This window comes from Rhinolophus sinicus, chromosome 2, assembly GCF_057876585.1.
Source record: "Rhinolophus sinicus isolate RSI-liver-muscle chromosome 2, RSI-T2T, whole genome shotgun sequence".
Lineage (NCBI taxonomy): Eukaryota > Metazoa > Chordata > Mammalia > Chiroptera > Rhinolophidae > Rhinolophus > Rhinolophus sinicus.
The window spans coordinates 19,278,177-19,305,157 of record NC_142502.1 but is presented as its reverse complement, the minus strand read 5'-3'; the positions used below and the strand labels follow the sequence as shown (position 1 = coordinate 19,305,157).

Genomic DNA, 26,981 nt, shown 5'->3' with positions numbered 1-26,981 from the left:
TCTATTGACTTTTCTGTAGGGAAGAGGATGTTTTGGCTCATTTTCACCCCTTTCCCCGCCAGACATGCACCCGTCCTGTTTCCCTACCCATCTTCCCAATACAGCTATATCATAATTTGAGTTAGATGAATATTCAGTGGTTATATTTTTATAGTAATGAAAACACTAATCGCAACTGAAACATATATCATGATTACTTTCCCATAACTACATACAATTTTTTTGCATTCCTGGAAGTTAATTGTCTGGTTTTTGTTCTTAGATTAGTTTTATTTATACATGACAACATACATAACCCCAAATTGTCTAAATCTTTTCTAAAGAAATTCGACCTATCGGGAATTCTATCAGTTTTATCTTTCTGGAGAAATCTCGCTTGCAGCGTACTCACCTTATCTAGACAGATGATCTTTTTATTCAAGTTTACAGCTATCATCTTGGAGTTTCCCTTTGTCATCATGCCAAGATGCCCTTTGCCTCTCTCCTGTGTTTGATCTCATGTTAGGATTTTCTATTCTGTACCTTTTTTTTTTTGCTTCCTTGTTTTGTTAGAATGCATTCCCCAGTCTCTTCCTAAGAAAGAGAACATGAGAGAAAAAAATTTGAGACTTTGTATATCTAAAAACATCTTTATTTTACTTTCACATGTGATTGATGAGTGCAGAATTGCTGCGTATAGAATTCTGGGTTGAAAGTACATTTTCCTCAAAAGTTTAAAGATAGCATTCCACTATTTTTGGTTTCTCTTGTTGCTATTTAGAAGTCCAAGGCATTTTTGACTCTGCTTTGTAGGTGATCTTTTTCTCTCTGTCTTTCTCTGTCTGTCTCTCTTTGTCTCTCCAAGCTTACATGATGGCCTCTCTCTGGAATTCTGTTATTTGGAATTTGAACTTAAAGGACTGGACCTCTAAGTTCCTCATCTTTTCTCTGTCATTTTTCATCTCCTCTTCCCTCCCTCCCCCCTCCCTTCTTCTCGCCCTCTCTCCGTCCATCCCTTCCCTTCCTTTCTTATGGAAAAGGATCTTCCATTCTCTAGCTTGTAGGATATAGGATATAAGTCAGTGTTCCAAACAGTAGGTGACGGAAGAGGGTTCGGAGGTTCCTCATTCCTTAAAAACATTCACTTAATCCTCCTCGTTACAGTTGGGATCTCTAACCCAGTCTCCATTCACAGTCTAGCCTGTCTTCTGTCCTACTGGGGAAGGAAGCACATGGGATAGTGGATATTCTCACTTCTTCAAAAGGCTTCTAACCAAATGCTATTTCTTGTTAGCCCACCATCACCTCTTTTTCCATAGGTATTCAGCCTTTACTTCTGTTTCCAGAGCCTTTGCGTGTTTATTGTATGGTGTAACTTAAGTTGTTCCTTGGCCTTCTCCGTTGTTAGCTTAAGATTCAATTTTCTTATATCTGCTAAGCTAATTATCATTTGTCCATTTGCTGTACAACTTCTAAAATTTTGTTGCTGCCCTCTTGTCTCCTACTCCTTATCTTAATTAGTGAATGCCTTTTTGAAAGTTCCTTTGGTAGGATGTTGAAAGGGAGCAAAAGTAATGGTCAATTTGCTATTTTACCCAGAATATTTTACGCAATTACTTTTGCACCAACCTAATAGAAGTCCTCTTTTAAAATACAGATGTGTTTTCTGGATTGAGTAGTATTTTAAGTTACTAGCATGTAAGAGCAGATATAGTCACCAAAATATATCTATTTTTAAGCTCTTTATTGCCTTAAAAAGCAGAGGATGGAACATAGGACTGGGATGGTTAAGTGGGCAAGTTTGAATTTGGTAGGAGAGGGGGAAGGGTGCGATATCTCTGGTTGGAGGGCATGTCTGGAAGGAAAGCAGTTTGTGGCTGTAGTGGCGTTTCTTTAGGTCAGGACAGATTGAAGGCAGTAAGTAAAAACTAACTCAATTGTCACCTACACATTTTCTTGTTGATGTTCCTAAAGAGTGTACGTGTTTACCAACATGGGTATAGCCATCAGGATTGCATTTGGTGAGAATTCACTCACTGTGTGTCAGGCACCTTCCTTTGTACGCCGTGAGGTTGATGGTGATATTCCAATTTGCTCAGAGCTGGGAGTCCAATGCAGGTTTAGTCGATTTTGCAGCCTCCTTTTAAATACTAAACTATTCTATCTTTGTGTCCTACTTGACCCCAGTTATTGAAATTAAGAAAATGTTTGTAATTACACAGAAAACTATAGAAGTTTTCCCTTATTATAAGATTTCCCTTATTATCTTCATAGTTCTGTCCTTAACTGTGTTGAGATCAGGAAGTTGTGTAAGTCAGTTTTGGTTTCAGCTATGTCTGTCTTTTAAATATTTCAGAAATCTGTTTCACATTTCTGATATTCATTTGTTTCTTTAAAAATGCCTTACATAAGCTTTTTATTAGGTTGGTGCAAAAGTAACTGTGGTGTTTGCAATTGTTTTTAACTTTTTTAAACCACAATTACTTTTGCACCCACCTAATATTTTGCTTATCTAAGCATGTTTAAGAGACTGAGACCATGTCTGTTTTGCTTACTGAGCTAACTTCATCGTCTCATATTGCCTGGCACATAGTAGATGCTCACTAAATACTAGTTGGATGAACACATGAAAGTCTCTGTCATAGTAGCCCATGCAAACACATGTGTCCTGAAAGATGTGGAGAAGAACATCAATCCCACAGTCTATTTGATGAATATTACTTAAAGCTAGTTAACAGGGTACCCAAGTTGGTTTGTGAAAATGAAATAAACCTAATAGCTGCCATCATTTCTATGCTGTGGTATATATTTTGGCTACAGAATTGAGATATTTTAATATAATGTTAAAATTTAATTATGATGAATGCTCAGCAGAAAGTAGAATTGAAAGTTAGGATATTTAAAATTGTATGCATTTCATGGTTTCTGGGAATTATTGTACATGGATAGTGATAATCTGTGCATAAAAGGATGAATAAAGTTATTCTTTCGGTATAGAATTTTCTGTAATTTTGATCCAATAGGAAGATGCACACTGATAGATATAATGTAAGGTATTCACTTTTTTAATTGAGGTAAAACTGGTATATAACATTATGTCAGTTTCAGGTGTACAACATAATTTGATCTTTGCATACACTACACGGCCATCACTTCAATAAGTCTAGTTTCCATTACCATGCAATTGACTCCTTTCACCCATTTCACTCAACACCATCCTCTTCCCCCTCTGATAGCCACCAATCTGGTCTCTGTATCTATGAGTTTTGTTTTATGTGTTCATTTGTTTTTGTTCTTGTAGATTCCACATATTAAGTGATGTTATACGGTAGTTGTCTTTCTCTGACTTATTTCACCTAGCGTAATGCCCTCAAGTTCCATCATGTTTTTGCAAATGGTAAGATCTCATTCTTTTTATGGCTGAGTAATACTCCATCATATATATGTACCATATATGCTTATCCATTAATTTATCAATGGCCACTTAGGTTGTTTCCATATTTTGGCTCTTGTAAATAAAGCTGCATTGAACACAGGGGTGTGTATACCTTTTCAAATAAGTGTTTTTGTTTTCTTCAAATAAATACTCTGAAGTAGAATAGCTAGATCATATGGTAGTTGTGTTTTTAAATTTTGAGGACCCTCCATACTGTTTTCCATAGTGGCTATCCCATTTTATGTTTCTACCAAGTATATGAGGGTTCCTTTTTCTGTACATGCTTACCACACTTGTTATTTCTTGGTGTTTTTTTTTTTTTTATAATAATCATCTTAACATGTGTGACGATATCTCATTGTGGTTTTGATTTGCATTTCCCTGATAACAGTGATGTTGGACATCTTTTCATGTACCTGTTGGCCATCTGTATGTCTTCTTTGGAGAAATGTCTATTTAGATCCTCTACCCATTTTTCAATTGGATTACTTTTTCTTTTGCTATTGAGTTCTTTTAATTCTTTATATGTTTTGGATAGTAAACCTTATCAGGTATATGATGTTTCAAATATTTTCTTGTATTTAGTAGGTTGCCTCTTCATCTTGTTGATGGTTTCCTTTACTGTGCAGAAGCTTTTGAGTTTGATGTAGTCCCACTTGTTTATTTTCGCTTTTGTTGCTTTTGCTTTTGGAGTCAGATCCAAAAATTCAACGCCAAGGTCAATGTCAAGGAGCTTACTGCTTATGTTTTCTTCTAGGGTTTTATGGTTTCAGGTCTTGCATTCCAGTCTTTAATCCATTTTTAGTTAATTTTTCTGTATAGTATAAAATAATCTAGTATCATTCTTTTGCAAGTTGTTGTCTAGTTTTCCCAATACCATTTATTGAGGGATTGTCCTATCCCCATTGTATATTCTTGGCTCCTTTGTCATAAGGCACGACGCAGGGCATGACTCTTTTGCTCCTTGGGGAGATGTTCTGTTTTGTGAAATCCCTCCTGATTGTGAGTCACCACACCAGGCGTGGGGTTTTTGGCCAGCCCACGTCTCTACCCCACCTACACATGTCGATGTGGTCCTTTTATTCTTTGTTGTGGTGGAGCTAGTTTTCCGGTATTTTTCAGAGGGAATAGGTCCATATGTAGTTGTGTGTACGTGGAAGGAGGTTAATTTAGGATCTTCCTACGCCCGCATCTTGAACCATCTTCATGACATATCCACTTTGAAATAAAAATTTTCATTATGTTAAGTGAGTTTGTTTCCTTGGCCCTTTTTTTATACAGTAAATGCAAAGCATGTAACTCATACTTGCCTGAGGTTCTGAGTGAATATAGGGCATTGATATTCTGTCCCTTGAGTTATATGAATAATAGAGAAACTGATAATAGAATGGTTGTGTGGTTTTCAGGATCATTTTAGATCACGTGGTCTGCACCTGTTTCTTAAGGGGTACTAGCACCTGCTCCTACACCCCATTTGCTTTCAGGAATCATGTCACTTAACTGAGGAGCAAGAGTTCTTCCGTATGTGTTCCTGTATCTGATGAGAAAATAAAACAAACCCCACCATCATTGACAACCAAACCGAACTACTGGGGTGGGTGTGGGGAAGGTGTCTTACCTTTGTGAGACACTTATGAGGGTGATGTTTGATGGATGTTTATTGAATTAAAATTGTTCATCTGCTCCCAAAAGAAAACCTAGCCACTGACTTTTAAACATTGAGTCTTAAAGATAGTAGTCCTCAGGCCGGCTTAGTCACTCCCAGACTCTTTCACAGTCTCCGGCGTGTGTGGAATTGGGGTGACCACCTTGAGATCTTAAACACGGAGATTCTCTTCCAGTTTAGAATTCCCTTTCCCTTTCCAGATTGCTGTTGGTGTTCCTTTTTACCTGAATTCACCTACACCAGACGTTGGTGGTTTAAAGTACAGTGGGGCCAGCCCTATGTCCCTGCATCCCGAGATATGCCCTGGCAGGGAGAAGCCCCAATGAATTCCTGTGGTTTACCAAGGAAATGTTCTACATTTCACAGTGCCAAGATAAGTTCTTCTGAACAACATGTTCTCTGAAATACTGACAACCTTCTAGGCTAGGAAAGAGTCTGCAAGAATATGTATTAGACTGGTCATTGGTTGCTTGATATAGTTATTCTATATAGTGGTAGTAGATGGTGTGAAATTTTTACTTTGAATGTGAAACAGTTCTGTAGCATTTGATTTCTTCTTCTCCCTCTCTTTTTTTCACCAAAGAGCATAGGTTGCTGTCATACTCCGAAAAAAGAGATTACAATAAAAGAACTGGAACAAAAGTGATTTAAAACCCCAAATAATATAGTAACGTACCATTGTTAGTGTTCACTTATGATTATAGATGAGATTGGTAATAAACTGATAATAGGACATTAGCAAATACACTATTTATACAATGTTTACCAAATCTACATTCGTTTTTGGAGTGAATTAAAATCACAGGACGGACAATAGTCGGTAACATACACAGAGTGCTTACTCTGCCAGGCACCGTTCTAAGAGCTTTACATGGATTATCTCATTTAATTCTCTCTACTATCCTATGCAGCAGGTATTACACATGGGGAGGATAAGGTATGAAGAAGGTGACTACAAAGAAATGTGATATAAGCAGAGATTTGAAAAGCACTCATCTATTAGGAATTGCCCTCCCTTACTGATGGGAGCCCTGAAATCAGTAAGGTAACCCAGGCTAGGCCCTGTGGTGACAGAGCTGGGATTTGAATATCTTCCCAGGCTCAACACTTGACCACTCTCTTAAAATTCTGTATGTAGATGTGGAATTCTTAGCAGATTCTACAACTCTGAAAGAAGTGTCCTGACTGCCTTTCCCACTCCGAAAGATTAAGAGGGCCATAATCAACTTCTGAGGTTCCTGAGAAACCTAGTCCACATCCCACCAATTTTTATGCTTTTTAGTGTAATAGCAAGAAATGACTGTTGTCCAGTTTGGGATGACAAAGGAAAGTTTGGACTATGGCAGTGGAGTCATGTTTGGAAGTTGCATTTTGCCTGCCCACTGTTCTTTATTTTGGTGATCTGAACAATAGACTTGTGATACACTTAGAACTATCTACCTCCATTTCTAAACTGGCTCTTCAAGTTTTCAGCACCTTTTATCAGACTGAAACTCAGCCAAGGTTAAAACTGCCCGGTGTCTGTGTGCTGTCCGGCCCATACTGCTCCCGGGTTCCTATTCAGCATTAGCGCCTTGCGTTATAGCACAGTGTCTGCAGAGCCTTCTTGCCTGTGAGATAACCTTTCCCTAGGTTGTCTTTGGTGTCTTCTCCTCAGTATGGTTATGACCACAGTCCTCAAAAGGAGAGGAAGGCTGTCTATCCTCAGACATGTGGAGAAACACTTGCTCCTTTTATGTGTATGGTTTGTGGTAACATTGGCATATAATGTGAGTAGCATATTGTAAACTCCTACTGCATCAAAATCAAGGTATGTAATTAGGCAGTGCTCACCACGTGGCTGATGTACATGATCAGGGCAGTTATTTGGTATGCGCTGCTTATAGTTGTGTTTTAAAATTGTAGCAATAAGCTTTTGTTTTACATGCACGAGCATTTACTTTCCAAAAATTATGATTTATCCATGATTCATGGCAGTCTCCTAGGTTCTCTTTCAAGAAGAATACACATTATGGGGACTAGAGAAACCTAAGGAGGAATGTGACAGTTAACTTTGTCAGTATAACAAACCACCACCAAATCTCATTGTTATTTCTTATGGTTGTGAAGATTAAATGAGATAATCCACATAAAGCTTCTGCAACAATATGTGGCAGCAAGTAAGTACTAGGTGGTTCTCTCACTGGGCTCCCCTGGGCTCTGTCATGCAGCTGTAGTGGTGGGTCACCTGGGGGTTGGCCTTTCTCCCCATGTGCTCCTCATCGTCCAGGAGACTAGCCCGAGCTCCCTCACATAGCGGTTTCAGTGTTCCTACTATGAAAAGAGGGCACGCCCTGATGTGCTAGTGCGATTCGAGCCTCTGCTGGCATCATGTTTTCTACTGTCTTGTTGGTCAAAGCACGTCTCGTGGCCAACCCAGATTCAAAGGGTAGAGAAATTGATGCAACTTCTCAATCGGAGGTTCTGCTAAGAATTTCTGGCCATTTTTTTGCAGTCAAGTATAGTCAGCCTCTGGCAAAATGTATTCACATTTCTCTTACAAGAAAAATATGCTCACCCTCACACTAGGGTTCCCAGAAGTCTCATCCCATTACAGCACCAGCCTCTAAGTCCAGAGGCTTCTTCATGACTTTCATCCCTTCTGGATCCAGATAAGACATCTCAGATACAGCTCTTCAGCTGTGGATCAACTTGGTCCTGAGACCAAGTAAAAAGACAAATTATGTCCCCAGACACACCCAACATAAATGCTGAAATAGGCAAATGATAACCAAAATATGTAACCCATTAAAGAACAAAACAAACCCAAGACGCACGAGCAGGATGCAAACAGCAACGACGGGTCCACAGCAGCTCTATCCAAGTCCACACGGGTAGGTCCCCCGACTCCTGGGCTGGGGGATGTTCCTTGGTGGGGGCCCGGTTCTGCTCCCCAGGAGTGGCTCACTGCTTTATAGTTCCCGCTGCTCCTGGCTCCATCCTCTGAAACATTCTCCTTTCCCGTAAGGAATGGCTTCTTTTTGCTTCTAAATAGCTTCCTTGGCCTAGTTCCTGCTCAGAGAAAGTCAAGTACCCAACGGCCTCTTTCCCCTTTGAATGGTCTCTGTCTCTTTTAAGTCATGCTCTTGTGCTTGTCAGTAAAATTCTTAAAAACTCTGGATTTCCTAAGAATTCTAGAGGATCCATATCCCTACAACCCACATCCACAGCAATGTTTTTTCCAAGTCAAACAGATCTCTCTCTCGTTTGGGCTGAGGGTCAGGCTGCTATGAGACAACACGTTCCGGTGTCTCAGAGCCCCTTTTGACCAGGTGAGAAGGTCTACGGGGCACCACAGTAAGTTTTCTTCACTCTGAGGTCATTTCTTACTATCCGAAGCTTTTCTTCCAGCTGAAGAGACAGGAGAGGTAAAACGTTTTATTTTAGAATCCCATGAGTTCCGATTCTTCTCTATTTTCTCTAAATAATGCTTATTAATTAGGTAATTCATTTTTCAGCTCGTGTCTCTCTTGTAGAACCTTATATGCAGCTAGAAGCACTCAGTGAACACTCTCAACATTCTGTCTGGAGACCTTTGCAGCTAGATCCAAAACTCCTGTGTACACTTCAATCTTTCATGCTGCCCCAGGCAGCAGTTTTACCAATTGTTTTGCTTCTGCATAACAAGGGTTGCCCTTTTTCCTGACTTCTGTACAGTTTCCTCATCACTTTTTCCAGCCTCCCCTAGCAGTTTGCACACCATGTCCCCAGTTTTCGTTAATAGTTTTCTCCCTGCTTTTCACCTGCTGCCTGGTCCCAAAGCTGATACTGCATGTTTTGGGATTTTATTACAGCAGTGTGCTACCTCTAGGTACCAATTTCTGTATCAGTTAGTTTTTGCTGCCTAAGACACTGCTACAAATCTTAGTGGTTTAAACAACAGTGATTTGTTATTTCTCACCATTCTGCTGATTGGCTAAGCTGTCTTCTGTTGGTACCTCATGGGCTCACGTACCTACATTTACTTGATGGGCTGGGTGGGGGCTGGAAGCAGCTGGGATTACTGACTGCCGGCCTCATCCTCCCGCAGGAAGCCCAGGCTTCTACATGAAGTGGTAGCAGGGTTGCCAGTAGCAAGCCCTTGTGCACAGTGCCTTTCAAGCCTCTGCCTGCATGACCTTTACTAATGTCCCTTTGGCCAATGCAAGTCCCAGTCTCACGGCCACACTCAAAAGGAGTTAAGAAATAGTCTATACCTCTTGATTGGGGAAGCTGCAAAGAATGTGTAGTAAACCTTTTCCCAACCTTCCACAAAGGTTATGTACAAATTTAGGGGGAAAGAAAGGAGTACGTAGGAGGTCAGGTCAGGAATGTGGGATGTGAATTGATGGTTGTCACATCGTGGAAACAATCTAACAATTTGATGCTTTTACAGTTCTGATACTATCTGGTACTAAAATGGTAAAATTAATAGCAATCATTTATTGAGGTTCTAATATATTCCAGGCTCATGAAATGCCTTACACATATTAGAATGTTATCGGTATAAATGGAAATGTCTATTCCATAAGAGGTTTTTTCCCCTCTTTCTAATAACCCTCTTTCCGTCATTAAGGGTAGGTTACTTAAGTACAGGGAACTTCTCTTTCCTCATCTGTAAAATTAAGCCACTGTGCAAGATGACCATTAAAGTCTTTTTCTGCTTCTCTGATTTTACTCAATGTAATTATTGGATTGATTGAGGAGGGAACACAATGAGTAGCTTCCCTTTACCCACCTCATTTCCATCCCAGTTGAGATAAAGAAGGAAAAAGCAATCAGAGGCCAAAGTGTTACTTTTGTTACCAATAAAGACAAGGTTACAGGACGTGGCCTCATCGGTGGCGAACTGTGCTTTATCTTCCTGAACCAGAATTAGATGGGCATCCCCTCCCCAGTACCTGACCTCTCCCATTCCCTCCCGGGAGCAGAGCAGAGGAGGACACGGGTTTTCTCTGGCGAGCCCACTTCTAAGAGAAAGACGGAAGAAGAGGCTGAGCTACCATGGACAATTTTTCTTTCCAGAATTACCAGTCAGATAAGGAATCCATGCCCACTGGCAGGAGGAGGTGGGAAAAGGCACCTACAGGAAGGAAACATCAGAGTGGGAAAGACTGTTTCTTCTTCACAACACTCCATCACATCCCCTCAGCGCTTCACACAGCTTCAGTGGAGGACTGAGTGGGCAGGACATCAATATAGGATCTGGACCGATGTGACCTTGGTTCCCAGCCTCCCGTCTTACTAATGGGATGGATTGGATAAGAACTTAACTTCTCTGGGATCCAGTTTTTAGTCAATTGAAAATTACCTTCCCCTCCTCGCAGAGTTACTGTGAACATTGTTGATGCTTTATACAAGTGTGTCTATCGAATGTCCAGTATAAAGACTGGCTCATACTGGACACTCAGTTTGTCATTGAAATTAGTTTTGCCTCCCTGGCTTCACTTAGGAGGTCTGATTCTAGAAGGTGCCGACCCACATATAGCTCACCATTATTAAATGCTTGGTTTTTATCTAATTTCTTAGTCTGCCACAACCTGTCAGAAGAATGGGTGTATGGAGTACACTCAGGAGCAGTATATGGAGATAACTGACGTACGGTGTGACATTTTAACCCTGAGGGAAGAAAAACATTGTAAAACAAAAGTATCATCAGTCACACAGTTCATGGATGTCAATAATGACAATCTGAGTCATCAATGAATTATGTGCAAGGTCCTCTGTTGAAGGAAGCAGTGAAGTACTCGTATATCACTGCATTTTAGAGCAGGATTTCCAACAAAACATGAGTGAACACCTTTCACATCTGAAGGGAGAAACTTCAGTTAGGTAAAAGTCCCTGACATAGAAAAACCTCATGTGTTCATGACGTAGGATAACTTAGGTTTTTCTGCAGCCAAAAATAATATTTTTTCCCTTGAAGAATTGAAGAGCAGTAGCCAGCCAACAGGATTAGAATCGGTGGCTCAAAGGACTTTGTCTAAGAAAAACAGGAACAGAAAAATGCATGTTAAAGTTCTGTGAGATTGTCCGTAACTGGTCTTACGAGTTGGAAAAGAAAAACTCACTAATGAGTCTGGAAACTCTATTGATTTCTCTTTGAAAACAACTCCATGGAACCATTATGAAATGTAAAGTTTGATAAAAGATACATGTTTTAAAACCGGACCCCAAATTAATTCTTTGTCATTCTCCCTTTTTACGTGCATTTCTTCTATATTTTCCAGCCAAAAGCTTGCTTCATATTCCAGGACCAAAGCCAAATCAGATGTAACATACAGCAACAACTGTTTTTGTTTGTAAATGCTAATGCAGATAAAGAGTGGAAAACCGTGACTAGATGATTTGACTCTTGGCCCTGGAGCGTCCCTTCTCTTTACATTCTCCCTTAGCAAGCTCACCTGCTAGCATTTCCTCAGTTATCACTTCTCTGCCCCTGACTGTAAAACTTCTACCTCCAAATATCACTGCTGTGATATTTCAGCACTCTTGGGTAAGTCATAATCACAGTGAATCTTTATTATAAGAGAATTATCTGTGAGCTTTAATAATTCTGTGGCCTTTTGGAAAGTTGTGATGAGTGACTGCTTGATTTAGTGCCCTAATAATTGAAATATCACAGTGTTAGGAAAACTCTAATATGAAGAAATTATTCTGGGAAAGAAGGTAATGGTCTTAAATGGTGAAAAGATTTCCATGTGTTTATCCAGATCTAGGTTATTAGATGCTAATAATTGTCCCAAATATAAAACCTCGATTAGGGAATGCTGTGGTCTGTGTTCGTCCCCCAAGTTTCATACGTTGAAAACCTAATCCCCAAGGTGATGGTATCTGGAGGTAGGGTCTTTGGGAGATGATTAGGTCACGAGGGTGGAGCCTTCATGAGTGGGATTAGTGTCTTTAGAAGAGACCCCAGAGAGCTTGCTTGCTCCCTCTGCCATGTGAGGTTACAGCAAGAAGATGGACATTTACGAACCAGGAAGTGGGCCCTCACTAGACACAGAACCTGGCCATGTGGGCACCCTCCTCTCCAACTTCCAGTCTCCAGTAATGTGAGAAATAAATTTCTGTTATTTATAAACTACCCAATCTGTGGTATGTTGTTTTAGCAGCTCAAATGGACTTAGATGGGAATAAGTTCCCCGTAAGAGTAAAGACTTCAGAAACCTTTTGGGGGGGGGGGGTCTCAGGAAAAGCAAGCCAGTGTAGCTTTGTGGTTCACAGACGGGTTCTCAAATCACAATTTCTGGATTCAGATCTCAGCTCCGCATTTATTAACTGTGTGACTTTAGGCAGTTGCTTAAACTCTTTAGGTGTCAAGTTTCCTCACCTATCAAATGGGGATGAGGCTCATTCACCTTACAGGGGGCTGCACAGTGCTTGGCATGTTGCACATGCCTAGTAAATGTTAGCTGTAGAACAGAACGTGTGGACCTAATACAGGAGTAACGGCTTTGACTTACAGTGGATTTCTGCAGAAAGCGCCCGAAAGCATGTTGCTCTAAGTAAAATCCCAGCTGCCCACTGGCTGTTTATTGACTATACATATTGGACTGCCTTCTTCTCTTCAGATACTGGCAGAAAATTCTGATTGAGGGAACTGAAAAATGAACGTGTCCAGAGCAACAAATGAGAAGAGTGATTGAAACATGGAGACTGCTCTTTTAGGTTAGAGGTCCCCCGCCCCCCTAACCCCCCAAATGATTTGGAAAAGCTCCTTCCTGCTTTTTGTTTTAGAAACAAGAGGAAACAAGAGACATTTATTATTATTTCTCCTAGCCTCAGATTTTTATAATTATAATCCATCTCTATTAATACTCTTCAGATTCTCAATTGTGCTTTGAGTGAACCTCAAGAAATTGAACTGTTACATGTGCTCTTGCCAATGTATTTTAGAGCCAAAACAAGTTTTAATTTTGTTTTTTAATTAACTTGAGAGCAGCAAGAAGAGAACACCATTTTTTTTCAGCCTATAATTTTTAGAAATTCAAAGAATGCCTTCCTACTCTTCGGTATGTTATTTTTTAAAATCCAGAAATGGAGCAGAACACCAGGTTTCACTCAGTTGAATGAAATTATTATTTATGGGTCTGAATCAATCTATTTAGGAAAGTGTGTACGCTCATTACTCTTAATGGGTTTTGTTACTATGGCCTGTCCTAGAAAGTAACTGCCAAACTACTGTGACACAGGACCTGTGTGGTTTCCTGGCCCCTTCCAGACGTCTGTGGTGATGCTTGGCAGGAGGACGTGGACGAGATGGTTGGGAAAGGTGTATTCACGTTGACCACACAGGGCTTTGCTGGTTGTACCCAGCACAAGGGTACCTGGCCACAAGGAGGAGAGGGCCTGGAAATCTGTCTATGCCCAGTTCACCAGGCACTGCATCCTGGGGTTCATCCACCCAGAGGAAGGGGCACTCTTCTAGCTTTCACGAAGATGTCATATGGTCCCTACTAAGGCTCATGAAATTGCCATATGGACCTGTTGTGGACCTAGGCATAAAGACATGTTCAGATTTGTGATCATCATTTTCTTTTAAGAAGACTTAAAAAATTGGTATAAAATCAGGCAACATGGATGGAGTATGAGATTATTATGCTAAGCAAAATAAGTCAGACAGAAAAAGTCGAGAACCATCTGACTTCACTCATATGTGGGATATAAAACTGAAAGCAACAAAGGAACAAGACAAATAAATGAAGAAACAAAAACTCATAGACACAGACAATAGTTTAGTGGTTACCAGAGGGTAAGGGGGGAGGGGGGTGGTAAATGAGGGTAAAGGGGGTCTAATATATGGTGATGGCAGGAGAACTGACCCTGGGTGGTGAACACACAATGTGAGATATAGATGATGTAATACAGAATTGTAAACCTGAAATCTATGTAACTTTACTAACCATGGTCACCCCAATAAACTTAATTAAAAAATAATCAGGATGTGGGAGATAGAGATGATAAAATCTGAAAATCAAAACATGGGTACATCATTCCTGAGATAGGGGAGTCACGCTTGCGTGTCCTCATTTGGAATATATATCTCGGGGCAAGATCTTTTTAGTTTCACTAATAGCGGAGTGAGAGTGTATCCAAATGTGTACTTTAGTTCCTATTGAAACAAGAGTACTAAACTTTCTGCACTCGCATTACAGAGGAATAGTCTCTACAGTATTTCTCTGTCATAAATACAGGAAGAAGCGCTTCCATACCTGTGGGTTACTTCCCTTCCTATGATCCACAGGGTCATCATCATATCAACCTCACATGGTTTGCACATCGCCCTCCTCTGCACTGTGTATCTCCATGTCTGAAGTTTCTCCCGACTTGTAAAAGTACTTTCACATTTTGCTGTGAGACAGGGAAAGGTTCTGTTTCTTGGTAGTAGGCAAAATTTGCTTAATGTAGAACAATGTATGGATTATATAAAGACCTCCTTTTAACTGAATTCTCTCTTTAAAGACCATATCTCCAAATATGATTACATTCTGAGGTACTGAGGTTACGGCTTCAACATATGAATTTGGGGAGGGGTACGATTTAGCCCATAACTCTGTATGAACAATTTTGTTCTTGTTCACCTTTCATTAAGGAGGCACAAAGCCTCTCTTTATGATCAGAAATATGACTGTGCATTGTGTTTATAACTAGTTCCCTTAGAAGCAAGTAGGGAACGACAACTTTCATGGTTGTTCTTTGGCAAACCCAGGGTATGAGGTGTTTATGTAATGAACCCCACTCAGTGATCTTTTGAGATAGGTACAAACCTGCTTTTCAAAACTTTCTTTCCCTATATTTCTGAATCTTACCCTATCAATTATTTGCTCATCAAGCCTGCCCCAACCTGGGAACTATTGTATGTTTTGGAACTGCATGCTGTTTATGAATAAAAGCTGCCACAATAAGTATCTATGGAATGGGTCATAAATTTGAGCATGCATTAGAATCACATGGAGGTCATCCTAGACTTCCTGAATTAGAAACTCTAGGGGCCCAGGCAGCTCTCTAGAAGATTCTGGTGCCTCCTAAAGTCTGAGAGTCACTGAGCTACCATCAACTGCCTGTCCCTTTATTTTCTCTTCCATAAAATCTTATTGCCCAATGAAAGAAGGCAAGGCTTGCACAATTTCTACTTCCTTCCCAGTGGGATCTAGTTCTCAGGACAGATGATGTGCGTGCCTAAAAAGAAAATTCAAAAGCAGAAGCAGATTTCTGGTAGTTGGTTGTAAATTTTCTTTGGAAGTTTTCATCTATGTGTGAGTCAAAGGGGGATTTATTTTAGCAACTTTATGAGTACAATTTACTCAAGTTTATTACATTATTCTTTATCACAGTGACACAGGAAGGTCAATAGACTTGTTTGCTTTTTCTTTTTCATTCACCGTAGTTCCCTTTCTAGAACCTCACAGTTCAGAATCAAGCTTCTGGATGTGTAGATTAATTTGATGTTCTTTCTGTGCCTGCTTCTATATTTTGATATTAACTGCAGCAAGGAATACATCTTAAACTTTTGGGGGACATTCTTAGAAATAGCAGAGCCTCTTGGCTGACTTTCTGTGGTAGTCTTCCTGATGCGTGCTCTTGGCAACCAGGAGACTTTCTGGGTCATTGGGACCAACTGCTCTGGGGATGGCCTCAGCCAGGAAAGGTGGGCAGGAAGGTGAGGTAAAGCCACCTTCTTGTCTACACCTCCATAGAGAATCTTCAATTCCACACGCTGTTCCTTTCTTTCTCCTCACCAGATTACAGACATGAGCCTTCACATGAGCTTAGGCCTTCACCTAATTTAGGACCCATGACTTTATGGTTGTTAGGGCTTGAGAAAGAATGACCATCTCTGAACATCTGCTTCCAAGGCCACTTTCTGTATTATTGAAGTGTGACTTTTCTCTTCATACTGTGAATGAGATGATTCCCCCCAAATAGCTTTTTCATGGCTTTAGGAGAGCAACACAGAGTATGGCACCTGTCTAGGATGAGTGGGAAGCCAACAAGGAGATCCCGAATGTTCTGGTGTGTGGTGCTGGCCCTTAACCACCCATTACTTTCCACTGTAGTGCCTCCTAAGTCTTGGCCAAGATGCAAGGAAAGCATGTATCACCTCTTCTTCCCTTGTTCATCAATATTTATCCATTCTCTGTCCCATCTACTGGTTGCATGGTAGAATAAATTGTATACTAAGTTAAGCATATAGATACAGCTCAACTCCATACTAGCTAACTAAGGTACTTTCCCCAGGTTATGTAAGATGGTAACCTGGCTGAAATGCCTACCGGCCCCGCACCAGGTTCCCCAGCCCAGGGAACCTGTGCTGGGAGAGGAGTCCCCATAACCTCTGGCTTTGAAAACCAGGGAGGATTACATCTGAGAGAGACGAAGGGCTGTAGAAGACCAATACACTGTTCTTAAGGGCTCACCCACAAACTCACTCCAAGCTCCAGTGTAGAGGCAGCAGTTCAAGAAGCCACTGGGTCCTACAGGGAGGAATTTAATTGACTAACTTTCGGGTTAGGGCTGGAGGGACAGGGGTCAGTGATAACTCTGGGGATAGAAGTGTTGGAAAGGGCCATTCTTCCATTGTTGCACTGTCCTTCCATCTGGCTCGCCCAGCGCAGGCAGGCGCCAAATCTGTCACTCTCCATTAACCTGGCTAACACCGTTGGCCATGCCTCAGCGTTCTTCTGAGATTTTGCCCTGCCCAACCCACTTTCCCTGGCTAGATTTAATCCCAAGCATACAAACCCTCCATAAAAACTGTGGCCAACTTGGCTCATATTATAGCTCCTACCAAGCAACTCCAAGGCCAGCACAAGTGGCAACTGGCCTCAGCTTGCATTGCAGCCTTTCCCAATAAGCCATCAGCCTGGCACAAGTGACAGCTGACCTTGGCTTGCTCCATAGCTCCTACCAAGCGGTCCTAAGCTCAGCACAAGCAGCAGCCAGCCTCTGCCTGTACTGGATCCCCTCCCAAGAGGCTCCAGATCTGACACACCTGGTAGCCAGTCTCAGCCCACACCAGAGCCCCACCCAAGCAGCTCCACAACTGACACACCCAACAGGCAGCCTTGCCTGGTGGTTCCCAATTAACCAGGTGGTATACAATGGCCCGCTATGCAACAATAGAGTAGATATGAGGAACCTGGAATCATGGTCGCTGACTCTTATATATGGCATCTTTGTAACTGAACAGACTCATTTACACATGGGGCATTATCATTTGAACAATTAACAAATGTATAATGTGCATTCAAGTTGTTCACCAAGTAGCTGCAATTGTATCTAAAAGCAAAAAGTAAAACAAAGGGAATAATTAAGATCTCCAAATTTGAACTTGCTACTAAGGACAAAAAAAAAGCTACTTGTTCAGGATTTCTCAAACTGGATATGACTTCTGTGTTGTAAAGCTGATGGCTAATCCAAATTTCAATTATTTTTCAACTCCATAGTCAGCTTTGGAGCTTGAAAAAAAAAACAAGAAACAAACAAAGATGATGATTATAATGTGATGAAGATCCTATTCAAACAATTAAAATAATAGCTCATGCAAGTTGTGTCAGTGATTTGGGATTCTTTTCAATGGCAGATTTATCCTTAATGGTTAAAAAGAAAAGAAAAGTCAGTTTACTAGCTGGATTTAACATCTTAATGTGCTGTTAAACACAGTACCTGGTCATCTGGTGAAGATGGCAGAGAAGGTAAACACTATGCTTCCCTTCTCCCATGACCACCTCAAAATTACAACTAAACTACAGAACAACCATCATTGATAACTGCCTGAAGACTAGCTGAACAGAGAGTCCCAAAAAGATGAACCCAAAGAGGCCCACACCAGGAAACATCATAATTCAAATTCCAAAAGTTAAATATAAAAAGATAATCTTAGAAGAGGCAGAGAAAAGCAGCTACCATGTTTCCCCGAAACTAAGACCTAGCTGGACCATCAGCTCTCATGAGTCTTTTGAAGCAATAAATATAAGACCTAGTATTGTATTATATTGTATTGTATTGTATTGTATTATATATTATATTATATATATTATATTATATTATATTATATTATATTATATTATATTATATTATATTATATTATATTATATTATATTATATTATATAGAACTGGTCTTATATTAAAATAAGACCAGGTCTTACATTAATCTTTGCTCCAAAAGACGCGTTAGAGCTGATAGTCCGGCTAGGTCTTATTTTCGGGGAAAAATGGTAGTTATAGACAACGGATTCCCCCATAACATTATCAGCTGATTTTTCAACAGAAACTGCAGGCCAGAAACGAATGGCATAATATATTCAAAGTGATGAAAGGAAAAAAGCCAACTGAAAATAGGTCATTATTCAGAACTGAAGGAGAAATAGTTTCCCAGACAAGCAAAAGCTAAAGAAGTTCATCACCACTAAGCCTGCACTATGAAAAATATTAAAGGGACTTCTTTAAGCAGGAAAGAAAAATCCAGAAGTAAAAATAAAATAGAGAAAAGAAAAAACATCTCACCAATAAATGGAAAGACATTTTGTGCGTGGATTGGAAGAATCAATATTGTTAAAAAGTCCATATTGCCCAAAGCAATGTACAGATTCAGTGCGATTCCTATCAAAATTGCAACAGTATTTTTCACGGAATTAAAACAAATAATTGTAAAATTTGTTTGGAATTACAAAAGACCCTGAATAGCTAAAGCAATATTGAGAGAGAACAAAGTGGAAGGTATCATGCTCCCTGGTTTCAAACTATACTATAAAATTACGGTAATCAAACAAGTATGGCATGGGCACAAAAACAGAGAACCCAGAAATAAACCTATGCTTATATGGTCAATTAATCTATGACAAAGCAGGCAAGAATATGCAATTGGGTAAAGACAGTGTCTTCAATAAATGGTGTTGGGAAAAGTGGACAACCATACAGAAAAGAATGAAATTAGACTACTTTCTTACACTGTTGTATACAAAAATAAACTCAAAACGGATTAAAGAGTTAAATGTAAGACCTAATACCATAAAACTCTTAGAACAAAACATGGGCAGTAAACTCTTTGACATTGGTCTTAGCAATAGTTTTTTGGATATGTCTCCTAGGACAAAGGCAACAAAACCAAAAATAAACAAATGAGATGACATCAAACTACAAAGTTTTTGCACTGTGAAGGAAACCATCAACAAAACAAAAAGGCAACTTACTGAATTGGAGAAGATATTTGCAAACGATATATCCGATAAGGGTTTAATATCAAGACATATAAAAAACTCATACAACTCAACATCACAAAAACAATCCAATTTTAAAAGTTGGCAGAGGACCTGAATAGACATTTCTCCAAAGAAGACATACAAATGGCCAATAAACACATGAAAAGATGTTCAACGTCACTAATCAGGGTAATGCAAATCAAAACTACAATGAGATATCACCTCACACCTGTCAGAACTGCTATTATAAAAAAGACAACAAAAAATAAGTGTTGGTGAGGATGTGGAGGAAGGGAACCCTCATGTACTGTTGGAATTGTACACTGGTACAGCCACTATGGAAAACAGTATGGAGATTCCTCAAAATATTAAAAATAGAACTACCATATGACCCAGCAATTCCACTTCTGGGTATTCATCCAAAGAAATCAAAAACATTAATTCAAAAAATATATATATATATATATATGTACATATATATGTGTATATATATATATATACACACACACACATATGTATGTGTATATATATATATATATATATATATATATATATATATATATATACACATATATATACATATGTTAACTGCAGCTTTATTTACAATAGCCAAGATATGGAGGCAACCTAGGTGGCAATTGATAGATGAATGGATAAAGAAGATGTGGTATATATACAATGAAATATTTACTTAGCTGTAAAGAAAATGAAATCTTGCCATTTATGACAACATGGTTGGACCATGGTTGGAGGTATTATGCTAAGTGAAATAAGTCAGGTAGAGAATGACAAATACTATATGATTTTACTTATACGGAGTCTAAAAAACAACAAATGAACAAACAAAATAAAACAAATTCATAAATATAGAGAACAAACTGATGATTGCCAGATGGCAAGGTGGTAGGAGGTTGGGCAAAAAATGTGAAGGGGATTAAGAAATACAAACTGGGACTTATGAAACAAGTCATGGGGGTGTAATGTACAGCATAGGAAATACAGTAAATAATATCATAATAGCTATGGTGACAGATGGTTACTAGACTTACAGTGATCAATATGTAAGATACATAAATGTTGAATCACTATTTTGTACACCTGAAAATAATATAATATTGTATGTCAGCTATAATTAAAAAACTAAATTAAAAAGAAATTCCTGCCAACTTGGAGGGCAAAAAAAAAAAAAAAAATGTTCTCAGTGGTGTCATTTGTATTTCCTTGTTTAATGGTGGAGTCCTTCATGACTCACTTTTATACATTTGCTGAAGATAGTTGAGTGATTAGTGGGGTGCTCTGGAGCCCAAATGTTCACTTACTGGTGACCTTGGGTAAATTCCTTAATCTTCCTATGCTCGCTAACTCTGATAATGCCAATGCCCACTTCATGGAGTCTGTATGAAGATTAAAGAGGGTATCACATGAAAAGTGCCTAGAAATTGGTTACTGGCATTACAGTAAGCACCTGATACATATTAGCTACTCTTATGGAAAAAAAATACGGGCATAGAGAACATTATTTTGCCTTGCTAGGCAGGGAAATTACAACCACCCTTATAAAAACATGGAAATTCTACTTGAGCTGCCAACTTATTTCAAAAAGCCATTAAAAGTGGGTAAATATTGGTGCTGTGTGATGGATAAATGGCAGTGTGTTATATTATTGCTATTAGGCTTGTGTATGATTGAAATTTTCCATATAAAAAATTTTTTTTTTAAAGCAGCTTTGTTAAGGATGCTTACCACTGGTACCTCGGGGAAAACTGTTTGTTTTTCATTTCTGATTCTTTATCTGTGCTATACTATGTGATTGCTGCCTAGGTGTATGTATTCTTTCTGCTCGTCTCTCCTACTTACTAAAATGACATTAAACACTTAACTGTTTCTTTATCCCTTTCACCTTTAATATCTTCTATTAGAATATATCTTGCTTTTTCCCCCTCAAACGTTTGTAAGTACTGAAGTAGGTATGTATCAGTGATACTGGGCAGAGGAGCAAGGAAATTTCAACTTCCAGATTTTATACTTCCTTACTAGATTTTTGTCTTTGTGTATTTTGTTGTTGTTTTACTTCAAAAATGTTTTATTTTTATAACATTTTTAAGAGGAAAAAAAAAAAAAACTAACCCATGATTTATATGCTACTATTTTAAGAACTGTTTAATGTACAGGACTGAGATGCTTGCCACATTCTGAAGCAGTTCTGGAAATCCTCTTTCGTGAGTGTCTTTAGTTGCACTGTCATAGCTGCCCTGATGTCCTGAATTGATTAAAATCATTTACCTTTCATGGTCATTTTGACTTTGGGGAAGAGCCAGAAGTTGCACGGTGCCAGATCCAGTGAATAAGGTGGAGAAGGACACCCCATAATATTTTGTTTGACAGAAATTGCCGTATCAGAAGCAATGTGTGACCTGGACACTTTCTGTTGTGATCACAAAATATGGTGAATGCTGCTGCCGAGTGTCATCCACTGAAAAGGCAGAGATCTTCAATACTGGAAGCGGTGCATCAAACCTTAGTAACAGCATGTGACAAGTTTCAGCTTGTTCGGTGCAGTCAGTTGGGTGTGAGCTATCATTGAGAGAAGGTGTGTTTTAAAGTGTGCCGTAAACCATCCTCCATCATGACAACGCTCCGTGTCATACATCGTTTCTGGTATGTGGCAATTTCTGTGAAATAAAAACATTACACTGTGTCCTCATCCACCTTATTCACTGGATCTGGCACCGTGTGACTTCTGGCTCTTCCCCAAAGTCAAAATGATTCAGGACATTGAGGCAGCTATGACACACCACTAAAGACATTCACAAAAGAAGACTTCCCGAACTGCTTCAGAAAGTGGCAAGAACAATGGGATAAGTGCATCCGAAGTGAGAGGGAATATTTTGAGGGGGATTAATGACAATGTGTCTTTTACTGTAATACATTTTTTTTATTTCAACATTCACCGTATTGTTTGATCACACATCATAAAATAGACAACAGTTAGAGTTGGCCTGAAAGCCTTGAAAGTTGACTCTCTTTATTAAAAATCTTTATCTTTGCAAGTCTTTTCTAACTATTTTTCATTTTTCTGTCTGTATTGATTTGTGATTATTGGAGAACTTAAAGCAAGAAAAAGAGATTGGTTCCCAGTGCATTCTAAAGCTTTTAATTGCTGATTGAGTTCTGGGCACCTATAATATTGAATTGCAGAGGCCTACAGGCTATAAAATACAACTGTGTTCATGCCTGAATCACATTATTCCTTTACTTGTAAGCAAAATGCCATAGAACATTTAGCTCTTTTAGTGCATTTTTTACCTACAGCCAGGACTAAAGAATTGGGGAGTGGTGAGCCGAATGTTTCTTTATTTTAAGCTTCAGTTCCCTCAGTGCAAATATTTGACTCTCACCAGAGGAGTTTAACCTCAGTATCTCTGCTTGCAGGCAAAATGAAGGACCGGCTGTCAGACCTTCTGGAGTTATCCAAGCAGTATGACCAGCACTTCCCAGATGGGGATATTGAACTTGACTCTCCCCACGAGGACATCGAGTTTGAGACGGACCACCTCCTGGAGTCCTTGTACCGAGATATCCAGGACCTTCAGTATGAAAACCAGCAGTTGATGGTTGATGTGAAGCGGCTGGGAAAGCAGAACGTCCGCTTCCTCACGTCCATGCGGCGTCTCAGCAGCATCAAGCGAGACACCAACTCAATTGCCAAGGACATCAAGGCTCGCGGGGAGAGCATCCACCGCAAGCTGTGCGCCATGAAGGTTCTGAGCGAGGAGGCGGAGGCCCAGCATGGCCCGCACTCGGCGGTGGCGCGCATCGCGCGCGCACAGTACAGCGCGCTCACCCGCAACTTCCAGCGCGCCATGCACGAGTACAACCAGGCGGAGATGAAGCAACGCGACAACTGCAAGATCCGCATTCAGCGCCAGCTGGAGATCATGGGCAAGGACGTCTCAGGCGACCAGATAGAGGACATGTTCGAGCAGGGCAAGTGGGACGTGTTCTCCGAGAACCTCCTGGCGGATGTGAAGGGTGCGCGGGCGGCCCTCAACGAGATCGAGAGTCGTCACCGCGAGTTGCTGCGGCTCGAGACCCGCATCCGCGACATTCACGACCTCTTCCTGCAGATGGCCATGCTGGTGGAGGAGCAGGCCGAAACCCTGAACGTCATCGAGTTCAACGTGGAGAAGACCCTCGACTACACCGGCCAGGCCAAGGCGCACGTGAAGAAGACTCTGGAGTACAAGAAGAAGAACCCCTGCCGGACCATCTGCTGCTTCTGCTGCCCCTGCCTCAACTAACAGGCTGGCCTGGGCCGTCACGCGCCATCCCAAGGGGAATGGGGGGGGGGGGGGGAAGCGCACTGGGAAAGACTTGGGGGCCCTCTTCATTGGGGTGAGTTGTCCCAATCCCTGTGGATCTCAGTCTTTAGAGAAAGAATAAACTCCAGGTCCACGAATTTCAACCCAGCCCATGCTTGGGAAGATGGGTGATGCTGTGCGATGTCTCTTCAGTAAGGGCAGATACCGACTGAAGTTGTGTGAGGTCATGAAGCGGCACATTGTGCACTTGCGCCCTTAATGGAAGACAAATAAAGAACTGATGTTATACAGCGGGTTGTAGTATAAATGTCCAAGACATGTTTCCGCATGACATTCTGGGAGGAAGTCAGTTCCGCATTGGCCAGTAGTGTGCACTCATTAGCAAAACTTCAGTTCATTTGCGCTGTCCTGAAAGTGCCTTGGTTGTGTTCGGTTTCACGTGAAATTGGCCTTGGGAAAAATTGTACATCTTTCATTTCTGATTCTTCATCTGGTTTGTGCTGTGTGATTCCTGCCTAGATGTATAACTTCTTTCTGCTCATCTCCCCTACTTACTAAATCACATTTAACACTCATTTTTTCCTTACGTCTTCACTTATACTATCTTCTATGAAAACATATTTTGGAATTTTTTTCCAAATATTTTTAAGCACTGAATATTGAATGAGCACTCGAAGGATGTATCAGTCACATTTTTATATTTTTTTCATAAATAAAAATAATTTAAAATTTACCTTTTTTACCTGATTATTATGAATGCACATATATATGTAAATGTGAAGTACTAATATTAACTAATAGTGTACATAATGACTAATTGGTTTTAGCTTTACTTTTGTAAATAAAGCAAAACACTTTTACTGGTTATTAGTGTTGGTTTTCTAGTTTTGAGTTTATCTCACTCTCATCTGTATCTCCAGTCCAGTTTGAGTCAAAACTTTATTTTGAACAACTCTGTTGGTTGTACTGATAATGACAGATGTCAAAGGTTGAAAATGCATACAGAGCTAGTGATAACAAAATAACATTCTTGGAAATATTACTTTTGTTTCACTGTGGACCATTCCTTTCATGTATTGAAATGGAGTAATTTAAAATAAAATAATCCTGTTTTTCAAGTTAGTTTAATAAATGTTACATTATAAATATCCCTTTTATGTATTTGTGTCTTGACCATTTAAATCTTGGTCAGTTTACTTTTTCAACTGTTGTTTTAAAAAATTCTTCTACTGGCTGCTTAAGGCTGCAAAACATCTGGATGGAATTCTGAATAGAGAAGGAAAAAATGAAAAAAATCACATGGGGGTGTCTTCCTTTCTCTTCTAAGTTACAGTAGTTTAGTAAAATCATCATGTTTTGGAGATTTGGTTTCATTTGCAAACGTTGTAATGCCCTTACCCACGTTTACCATGTTTCCTGTCTTCTGAGTCAACGCTGAACTTTTTCTATCCATTATTTAATAAATGAGTGAATTTTCAGTTCCTGCAGACAGTGAAATATTAAAGGGAGTAGAAAGAAGAGTGCGTGAACTGTTTGGAACTCAGTGACTAATTTTCTTATGACCGTGATAATCTAGCCCTGCACCTAATTTTAATTTCATGGTTAAATATGAGAATTGTGGAAACCAAGTCCCATTGGATTCTTCTCATATTTCTCCCAATTTCTTTCTCAGCTAACTCCAGGGATGTTTCACCTTTGATCTAATTTGACCTAATTCCTTTCTCCTTAAAAAAAAAAAAAAAAAAAAAAAAAAGTCTTCACATAGCTCCATTGCTATGTCTTCCTGGTAGAGAAGAGATATTGTACATAGAGACCGCCAGCTAGTTTCCACAAGAGAGAATAGTTCATGCATTTGACTTGTTTAAACCCATAAAACATTTTCTTTGCTTAGAACCATTCATGAAAGTAAAGGAATTTGCAGGCTCTGTGTATAATATTTTTAAAATTCCCCATATTTCCATTGGAGAATTAGGTAAAAACTGTCCTTTGATATACTTAGAGATTAGTGAATTTTTGCCTATAAAAAGGCAAGAATTTTTCCTGCTTTTTAGTGAACATCTAGGTGTGTTATAGTGGGTGAGAGCACAGATTCAGGACCCGAGTTTCCTGGTTTAAATGCTGACTCTGCCTCATGCTAGCCATATGACTTGGCACACTACTTAACTTGACTATCTGTGCCTCAGTTTCCTCATCTGTAAAATGCATACAATAGGACCTACCGGACAGAGTTGTTTTAAGAAGGAAATGACTAAATATGTAGAAGAACTTAGAACAGCCCCTGGCACATGCGAAGCACAATGATCATTATTGTTATTATGCAACTTTCTTGTAGACTGAGAGAGCTGTTACTTAAGTAAATGAATAGTTATTAACTTCTGAGGAAAAATAAATGCTTACTCTTCTGTTAATAGTCTTTAATATGTGGAATAAAGAAATCAAGACCCTATCTTCTTTGACTATTAGGGTGTTTTTTCCCCCTATAATGAAAAACCTATTTTCACCATGGCATTTCTATTCCTTCTTATAGCCAAACATAGTCTGAAAAAAAAAAAAAAGGAGATGTTCCATTCCAAGAACAGTTAAGCCAGAAGCAGCTGTTCTGCTCAATTTGGCAAGTGCTTTCCCCTGATTCTTCCCAAGCTGTGAGCCAGGAAGCCCCAGAAGTAGGTCAGCTGTGGAGGCCGGGTCACAGGAGACCCAAGGGAAGGGATCAGTTGGCTTTTCCCATATCCTGCCCTGTTTCCCCAAAGCCCTTCTTGGCTCTGACTGCCACACCAAGCTGTGGGTGACACGCTGGCTTTTTCTTTAGGAAAGAGTTCTCCAGCGCCACCAAAAGATGCTGTCGAGTTTGCTGTACCCGGCCCCATAATGCTCTCTTGGCAAACTCTGGAGAGTGATTTTGGGCAAGAAGAAGACTTGGCGGCACATATGCAAAATTCATACATTAATGTCATTTAGTGTATGAAGTGCAAGAACCCACCACAAAAAACAATAGAGCCTTCAGGAGCTGAAGGTAGAAATCTTTTAAACCTGTTTCAACCTACGCAGTGACTTCTTCCAGCTAGCCAAATGCCAACGCTTACAGCCAAAACCACAGCGGATAGATGGTGACAACTCCAGAAATACCAGAGTAGGAAAGATGCTCACCTTGGATGCATCTGTATCCAGGATAATCTGAATTACAATTTTTAAAAAGCCGATCAATAATTTAAAAATGTTTGAACTGTGACATCATGGGAGTATCTGTCCTTTCAAGACAATGACTTAGAAAAAGAACAGCGTTCTTCTTGTGCCAGTGCTTTGTATTTATTGAAAAACTATTCTAATGCTTTATAGTTAAAAGTCAGTTAAATGT

At 39.8% G+C, this 26,981-nt stretch overlaps 1 protein-coding gene across 4 annotated transcripts in view; it reads left to right on the top strand.

The window, feature by feature from the left end:
- The window catches only part of STX11 (syntaxin 11), a 69,545-nt gene extending 44,441 nt beyond the window's left edge, over positions 1 to 25,104 (top strand). For all 4 annotated transcript variants that reach the window (XM_019744503.3, XM_074333682.2, XM_019744502.3 and 1 more), the window contains one exon: positions 22,737 to 25,104. In XM_019744503.3, coding sequence (XP_019600062.1) covers positions 22,737 to 23,605 — 869 coding nt within the window. In that variant the 3' untranslated portion in view covers positions 23,606 to 25,104. The remainder of the gene's footprint in view (positions 1 to 22,736) is intronic.
- Positions 25,105 to 26,981: the final 1,877 nt, after the last annotated feature.